The sequence below is a fragment of the Vombatus ursinus genome, unplaced genomic scaffold, assembly GCF_900497805.2.
Source record: "Vombatus ursinus unplaced genomic scaffold, bare-nosed wombat genome assembly UNPS02014838.1, whole genome shotgun sequence".
Taxonomy (NCBI): Eukaryota; Metazoa; Chordata; class Mammalia; order Diprotodontia; family Vombatidae; genus Vombatus; species Vombatus ursinus.
The window spans coordinates 883405-892604 of NW_020954616.1; the positions used below are offsets into that span (position 1 = coordinate 883405).

General features: G+C 40.8%; 1 protein-coding gene across 1 annotated transcript in view; it reads right to left on the minus strand.

Moving 5' to 3' along the window:
• The window catches only part of LOC114026363 (sodium/potassium-transporting ATPase subunit alpha-2-like), a 68329-nt gene that overhangs the window by 57155 nt on the left and 1974 nt on the right, over window positions 1-9200 (minus strand). The window contains exons 4-5 of the mRNA XM_027840042.1: window positions 8653-8856; window positions 7926-8039 (exon numbers count right to left, since the gene is read on the minus strand). Of these exons, the coding sequence (XP_027695843.1) occupies window positions 7926-8039; window positions 8653-8856 (318 nt within the window). The remainder of the gene's footprint in view (window positions 1-7925; window positions 8040-8652; window positions 8857-9200) is intronic.

Sequence of the window (9200 nt, forward strand, 5' to 3'; positions counted from 1 at the left end):
TCATAATGCAGAAAGATAAATGCAAATCCATATGCCATTGGTGAATACATTGCTGCTCTGTTTACTTTTTAGGCAGCATGATGAAGAGAATTACACCATGTGATGATTATGCAATGAAAGGTTATGAATCAATTTTTGGATTTAAAAAAAAAAACCCACAGAGTGCTATGATTATGTGGTGAAAAGAGCTGAGTCCAGATTTGAATTAATGAAGATGAGTCTTCCCGACTCCAACCCAGCACTCTATCCACTGTCACTTTGCTGTCCCAAAATTATATATAGCTTCTATAATAGTCATCTAGCCTCCAATTGAACACTTTCAGTAATAAAACAGTGTAGACTTGTTCTTAAAGAACTCATGCTTATTATCTATCTATAATCACCTTTTTTCTTTCAAGAGCTCATAAAACATCCCTTTAATAATCCTGTGCTAGAATTTTATCAGGAGTCAACATCAAGCTTAGAGTTCATCCCCTTTTTGAACTGTGGGATATTTGTTTTTTCAATCCCTTAGCACTCTTCCATTTACCCGAATTCCTCAGTGATCCCTGATAGAATTCAGAAATCACACTGCAACTGAGAAGTAGCAAGCAAGGAGGAAGTACCTTAAGTTTGATAAGTGGGAAGAAGAGAACATAGGGTTTTAGTAGTATGGCACGGATGATCAAGGGAATTCCAGAATTGCTGGACTGTGGCATCATCACCACGTAGAACATGTACTCTGGTCCCTTGCCAAAGGATATGTGTGTCCCTGAGAGGACAAGGCAACTCCAGATTGAACCCCACGACTGGGGTTGAAGATGATTAGTGATTAAGTCACAAGGCAGCCCCCCACTCTGTGGTATCTAAGAAGAGTGAAGACAAACAGTTCTGCTTCTCTTGGGCCCTTCTCTCTTTGGAACTCTTCTAGTGCTTTCTCTGCCTTGGACTTCTGCAATGACGAATATTTTTTTCCTTTCCTGACTCCAAAGGCATCAGTGATTATACATTGTTGTTGTTTGTCCTTCATTCTCGAAGAGGACCAATGACATCAGGAAGATAATGTCTTGACTTGCGAGTGAATTGGATTTAAGTGAGGCAGAGCTGTGCAAAATCATCAGCCTCACTCTCTCCTCCAGAATCATCTGGGTCTAGTGGTAAGACATAGGTCAAGAAGAATGGAGATGGTACCGGATGCAATGCGACACCTTTTAAGCTAAGATCTTTCCCAAATCTCAGTTTATCTGAGGCAATGCCCATTCGGTAATGCAAAGCTGGATAAGAATCGAGGCAAAAGATGGTCTAGTTTGCCTTCATAAAAGAATAAATCTGGGAGGGGAAGACTCAGAGTTTCTGATGGCAGTGGGAACACATGCTTGCCTAGGTAGACCTGATACGAGAGTTCCAATTCTTGGCTGCCTCTCTGTTTTCTCCTTTGGACACAGGTCAGCAACCATGCATCCTAAGAAAAGGACATTTCGATCCTTCCCTCATGAGTCTGAAATTTCCTTAGTCTGATGCTGGCTGTCCAGGAGAGGAGAAGATGACTGTTTCCTGGATAATCTTGTATAGCACTTGATCAAGACCACCATGTCCTGGCTAGCAGGAGATCTAAGCCTTGTGAGTTGCCTAATTAATGAAGGCTTGAGGTGAAAATGAGTTATCCGTTCCACTGTCCCACAAAGTTGTCTTTACTTTCTGTAAGGGGTATTTGAGATGATTTATGTTTCCTGTGTCCATCAATGCCCATGCCTCTTTTGTATCTTAAACAATTCATGTAGTAGAGGAAATGACCAGCTGTGTCCTCTACCTGATATTCCCATGTTACACTGAGCCTCTTTTCTAAAAAGGACCCTGTTACTCACATAATGGGAAACTCTAGACATGAGGTACAGTCAAGCTTGTTTACTTTCCAAGAGTTGGGGCAGAGACAGAGAGAGGGTGGGATCCAGAATGAATCTGGATCTATGTGAGCCCACAACAGAGACCCGTGTGATAGTGGGTATGGGGCTCCTAGGTCTTGAGGCACAGTAGAAATTTGCTAATTATGAATCAAAGGTAAATGAGCAAGCTGGCATCACATAACAGAGAAAGGTGTAAAACTTCCTATAAATAAAGCCTTATACTGGAGTCTCTTTTGTGGTGAATAGATGAAGCAGACTAGCAGTTTGCGACAACTTTTCACCATGAGAGTTAGCCGAAAGAGCTACCAGAAAGAATGGCTTAACTGTGGCCTAAGCTCACAATTCCAAAAATTAGGTGCTAGTGTTTTGTCTTCCATTTTCGTTAAGGTGCCGCAGGAACAGAAATGGGAAGAGGTGGTAAAATGACTCCACTGTCACAAAGTACTAGCTCAGACTGTTGTGATAAATAGCAACACTCAGGGTAGGGTGGGGGTGGGGATGTGGGTGGGGAGGGGAATATTAAAAGGTATGACTGTGTGTATCATTCTCTCCCACCTTCCTCAGCTTCTGGAGATTAGAGGAAGCAGCTCATAATTGCCAGTAAAGTTGGTGCAGCATTCAATTGGATGAGAAATTCCTCAGAAGAGGCTTAGAGGTAGAAAACCACACCGAAAGATGATGAATTTGTAGCTTTAATGTGCGAATTCTTGGTCCATAGGGAGAAATACAAGGGGATATTGGGGACTTCCATTAATTGTTTGGATCCCAGAATTCTAGGAAGCTTCAGTTATCTCTTTAGGAGTCGTGTGTGTGTGTGTGTGTGTGTGTGTGTGTAGGAGGGTGTGGTATTACCACTTGTTGGGAAAGACTTTCTATTTCCCACATTTATGACTTTGACATGGGGGTGCGGGGATTTTTAATCCCTTCTTTATTTTTTTTTTGCTTTTTTTTTTTTTTTTTTTTTTTAGTGAGGCAACTGGGGTTAAGTGACTTGCCCAGGGTCACACAGCTAGTAAGTGTCAAGTGTCTGACTCCGGATTTGAACTCAGGTTCTCCTGACTCCAAGGCTGGAGCTCTAACCACTGTGCCACCTAGCTGCCCCAATCCCTTCTTCTCTACAAAGGTCCTGTACTACCTGCAGCACAAGAGCTTGGTTATCCCTGCTAGAAATAGTGCAGGAGGCACTCAGCTGCTTGAAGGTTTAATGTTACATCCTCTCAAATCCTGACTTCATCCAATAAATGTACTCTATATTATGAATGTTTTCCTTTGGGTCTCACACACATAAGTTGGAGAGAGATAGGAATCTCAGTGGGATGGGAGCTGTAAGATATGCTACTGCTTTTTCACTTTAAATCCTAGATTGGGCAAAAGAGGAGCCCAAACAGGCACTTCAAGGTTGGGAGTGCGTATGTAGTGCATATGCAGAAATCCAAGTAAACAGTCTAATTTTGCACATGCCTGAAAGAGGTTTGTGTCAAGTAGCCTGACCTCAGGGCGCCACCTGCTGGCATATTGGGTCCCCAGAGGGTGCCTGCTACCTGTGGTTTTGAGAACAGGGGTTTTTGTATTTTTGTTTTGTTTTGTTTTTAACCTTTCTTTATATCCTCAATGCTGGCACATAGTAGACTTTTTAATAAATGCTTGCTGACTTGACTTGACTCAACTAATAGTCAAATATGACTAGACTATAGAGTGAACAGAGGGAAGTAACATAAAAGACTTGAGAAGATAGGAAGGTGCCAAGTGAGGTGTTTTAAATGCCAAACAGAGTAATTTATATTTAATAACCCTAAATTTAATAAGAAGTCACTGGAGTTTACTGAGTAGAGGGTTGATATGATTTAGGAAAATAACTTTCAAAGTTTTATGAAGAATGGATGGAATGAGGAAAGACTAGAGGTAAGGAAAAAATTAGTTGACTGTTGGAATAGTTCAGGCAAGAAGTGATGAGGGCCTGAACTAGAGCAGTGGCTATATGAGTGGAGAGAAGAGGATGTATATGAGAGATGTAGAGATAGGAATGACAAGATTTGGCATCTGGTTGGATATGTGTGACAAGGAAAAATGAGAAACTGAGGGTGGCACCGTTAGTGATTGAAAGGACGGTGGTACCATCAACAGCAATGGGGAAGTTCAAAAGAACAGTGGGTTTTAGGGGAACAAATGAGTTCTGGTTGTGATATGTTGAGTCTGAGATGCCCAAGAGACATCGATTTGGAAACATATAATAAGAAGTTGGTAACAGGTGACTAAAGCTCAAGAGAAAGACTAGAGATGGATATATAGAACTGGGGGATCATTTGCATGGAGAAGATAATTGAGTCTGTAAGGGTCATCAGGAGAGAAAGCAGAGAGAAAAGAAGGCTCAATTCTACCACAGTTAGTGGGCACAACAGGGATGAAGATCTAGCAAAGGAGAATGAGAATGATACAGGTAGGAAGAGAACCAAGAGAAGAGAATCATGAAAACCCAGAGAGTACCCCAGGGGAGAATGCCAGATGCTACAAGGATGTCAAGAAGGACAAGGACTGAGAAAAGGCCATTCAGTTTGGAAATTAAGAGATGACTGGTAACTTTGGAAAAAGCAGGTTCAATTGAAGGAAGAAGTTGGAAACCAGATTGCAGAGTTCAGAAAATAGTAAGAGGAAAGGAAGAAAAGGCATTGAATATAGAGAGCTTTTCCAGGGTGTTTAGTTGAGAAGAGGAGGAGAGATACAAGATAATCACTAGTGGGAATGGTAGAACAAAAATAGTAAATGGAGAGTTGAAATGAAACATAAGTGACAAAATGGTACATATAGCTGTCTTCAATGACTGAAGTGCCAGGCTCAGATGAATTACATCTCAGAGTACAAGAAAGGGGGGGCAAATGTAATGTGAGAGCTATTGTCAGTGACTTCTGAAGAACTGTGGAAAAAGAGAGGTGCTATAGGATTGAAGAGAGGCAAAAATCTCAATTTTCAAAAGAAAAAGAAGTGAGAGGGTAGAATTTTCAGATTATATGCTAGTTAGCTTAATTTGGTTTCCTAGCAAAATTCTGGAATATATTATTGAAGGGATGACTTGTGGGTATATATAAAAGGAAGTGATGGTCACTAAAAGCCTGTATGGATTCATTGGGAATAGACCATGCCAAGTCTTTAAGAGTTTCATTTCATTTTAGGTAAGGTTATGAGACTAGTAGCTCTAGGAAGTGCCATGGATTTCAGCAAGGCATTAGACAGTTTCTTTTGCTAACATCAGGGAAAAGATGAAGAGATGTGGACTCAATAATTCAATTTGGAAACAATTGAAGAAAAAGATTATAAAAGTCATGATCAATTGATCCATGTCAGACTCAAAAGTGCGTCTCTAATATAGCATTTCAAAGTTTTGAACTGGTCTTGTTCTATTTAAGATTTTAATCAATGACTTAGATGAAGGAGGAGATAGAATACAGATCACTTTTATAAATGACATAAATTTGGATATAGGATAGATAATATGTTGCGTAGGCTCCAAAATTATCTCAACTTAGAGATATTCCATTTAAAATAATTATAGAAGTATAAAATACTTGGTAGTCTACCGGCCAAGACTCTATAGTTAGAGTCAGGAGCAATATGAACACAATTACAAAACATTCTTTGTACAAATAAGGACAAATCTAAATAAATGGAGAAATAGACTGAACTGATATAATAAAAAATGAAAATACTGCCTAAATTAATTTATTTATTCGGTGCCATACCAATCAAGCTACCAAAGGATTACTTTATAAAGCTAGAAAAAAAAGAATGACAAAATTCATCTGGAGGAACAAAAAGTCAAGAATATTGGAAGAATTAATGAAAAAAAGTTAGAAGGAAGGAGGCATACCAGTACCAGATCTCAAACTATTGTTATAAAGTAATCATCAAATATACTATACAAGTATATATAAATATGCAAACATACTACATAAAGTACAAATATACTACAGTAATTATCAAAACAATTTGGTACTGGGTAAGAAATAAAGAGGCAGCTAGCTGGTGCAGTGGAAAGAATGCCAGACATGGAGTCAGGAAAACTCATCTTCCTGAGTTCAAATCTGAGTTTAGACACTAGCTGTGTGACCCCAGGCAAGTCACTTAACCTTCTTTGCCTCAGTTGCCTCATCTGTAAAATGAACTGGAGAAGGAAATGTCAAACCACTCCAGTATCTTTGCCATGAAAACCCCAAAAGGGGTCATGAAGAGTCAAACATGATGAAAAACGACTGAGCAAGAAATAAAGAGGTTAATTAGACCTGAGTTCAAATTTGATCTCAGACACTTACTAGCTGTGTGACCCCAGGCCAGTCACTTAACCTCTGTTTGCCTTAATCCACTGGAGAAGGACATGACAGAAGGACGTGGACATGGAGAAGGACATTCAAGAAAACCCCACAGGACAATAACAGTATTGATGTGCTATGGTTCTGGGGGTCATAAAAGAGTTGAACATGACCGAATGACTAAATAACAACAAGCAGTTCAATATGACTTAATATGACAGAGCAGCCCAAAAAAATCCACCATGATCTCAGGCTGCAGTGATAGATGCATAGTATCTAGAATGAGAAAGGTAATAATCCCATACTACTCTATCCTTGTCAGGCCACATGTGGAGTATTGGGCTTAGTTCTGGGCATCATATTTTAGGAAGGCCATTTAACAGATGAATAAAAGAAGCCAAGAGAAGTTAGATGACTTGACCAAGGTCACACAGCTAGTAAGGGGCCACAGTTGGGATTCAACTCCAGGCCCTTCAACTCTAAAATCTAGGATTCTTTCCATGCTACCATTTCTCTCTCTAGATGACTTCTGAGGTCCGTTTCAGTTCTGTGATACTGTGACTCTGTTGTTCAGCAGATGCAAATACATACTTTTCTCCCTCTCCATTTTTAACGTATGTGGTCCTCTTAAGCAGTTATAAGCTTTTAGTATATAATTTAGCCCTTTTAAGTTCAGTCCCCAGACAAATTCTTCCTATACTTTGTAAGATGTATTCCATTCCTAGCTAAGAGCTTATTTGTTGTCATTACTCTAGCTTTTTAACACATCGCTGTGTTCATACCACCACTCTGCTCAAAACAAACAAAATAAAACAAAACATTTAGGGGTTCCTCATTGCCTACCAAAAGAAATATAAACACCTTATCCTTGCATTCAAAGATCATTGTAATTCAACTCCAATTTATCTTTCCAACCTTTTGTCACCTCTTTATAATCTGTGCTACTTAACATTTCTTCATCTCTAGTCTTTCTACCTTTGCTCATATAATCCTCCTTGTCTAGAATGGATTCTCATTGTTCCAACCCTACTCATTTCTGTCTTTTGAAATCATTCAAAGTTCAATTCAGGTACAACCCCCTCCATGAAGCCTTCTCTAATGCCCTAGCTGAAAGGAATTGCTCCCTCCTCAGATTTCTCAGATCATTATGTGTGGATCTCTCCTTTGCATGATCACGCTCTTCTGTGTATTATAGTTGTTTATATATCTTGTGTCTATATTGGATTGTATGCTCCATGAAGGCACATGGCTTCTTTCATCTTTGCATGCCCAGTATTTAGTATAGTGCCTTACACAATAAGTACTAAATGTTTATTGAATCCTTCTTCTTTCCTTCAACACCCCAAAGGTCTCCTAGCTTATTCCACTAAGAGTGGACCAGTCAGGCTAAGTCTTACCCCAGAGTTAAATAAAAAATCTTGTTCTCTGATTTGTAGAACCTTATCCTAGAGCTGAGAATGGAGAAGTGTCTCTCTGTTGAAGTCTAGAGTCAAGGGAAGAAGGGCTCTAGCCTCATTTCCCAGAAACTCTTACTTTTTGTCAGATCTATATCTAAGTATTCTTCAATCTGTAATAGGACTACCTTGCTAAACATCCCTCATCTGCCACTCCAAGGCCCCAGCCCCAACTCTGACTTAAGTCAGTAAGACCTAGCCCACCAGGGACCTAGTCTGTGGCCAAGTCCACAACAGACCCTCCAAATGTTAGGTTATACTTTGTTCCCCCTACCAAAAAGCCCTACCTGTGGCACCATGTTCTTGAATGACTCCATAATCTTAGAGCTCTTGGCCTCCTGGTAATAGGAGAAACAGCCAGTGATAATGACCACGCCTGCCAGCACCAAGCCCAAAAACAGCTGGAGAATAGGAGAAAGCAGGTCAAGCCAGCCTTGTCAATCTTTCTGTCCACAGGAAGGCAACTAACACTGACTAGCAATGGGCCTGACATGAAATCCCAGTTTCCCCAGAGCATCATGTGGAGGAAATAACAGACAAGGGATCTGAAGACCAGAAGTAAAGGGAGGATGGGAACAGGGGAATGAGAGGAGTCAGACTTAGCTAGAGTAATAGTAGATCCCGGGAAAAAGCCTAGGGTTGGGCAGGGACTTGGAAGGGGGAGGGAGGAAGCAGAGGACAGAGAAGGTCAAACTTTCTAGTCTTTGGGGGCAAAAGAGTGTTTCCTCAGGATCCTAAAGGGGGGAAAACAGGTTGGGAAATACTGGGGTGATCAGATGAGTTGATGAATAAAGGGCAATACTTTCTCATTGAACTGAGTCATAGGGTTCCTTGGGTAGCAAAGGGGAATGGATGTACAAGTTAGGGAAACTGAGGCCATTGGGGGATGGGCTCATTTAGAGGGTGCCTAGGAGTTCAGGGGCTTGAACCAGGTAGCTGGACTAGAAAGACTTAGGGGCTAGGCTATGGAAGCTGAGTGGGAGGATCTAGTAGGTATCAGGTATCCAAGCTCACATTGTCTTTCTCAGTTTTCTTAAATAAGACGCACTGAATGCTGAAGGCCACAAAACAGAGTAAGGAACCAATCCACAGCAGGATGGAGAAGCCCCCGAAAAGTTGACGACAGAACTTGATCCACTCAGGAGTGGTGGGGGGTGGGGTGAGGGTGTTGGGCCCGTCCCGGAGCAGGATCTCCTTTGCTCGTTTGTTGCTGAGACCCTGGGTGGAGGGGTGATGATGGGGTAGACAAGGAACCCATGAAAAAAGCCAAGAAACCACCGGCAAGAAGGAAAGCATCACAGGGTAGTAAAAAGAATAATGGATTCAGGCAAAAGACCTAGTTCTTAGCTCTGCCTATGTTTGCATGTCACTTAAAAGTTCCTAATCTTTTAAAAATGTGGGTAATAATATCTGTTCTGCTTACCTTGTGGGATTATTGAAGCTCAAATGAAAAAACTGATGTTAAAGTGCTCTGTGAATTGTGAAACACTATAAAAATATAGGGTATTGTTGTCATGATTACAGCTCTATCTAACAAGGGCTCCCAATCCACCGAAAATCCA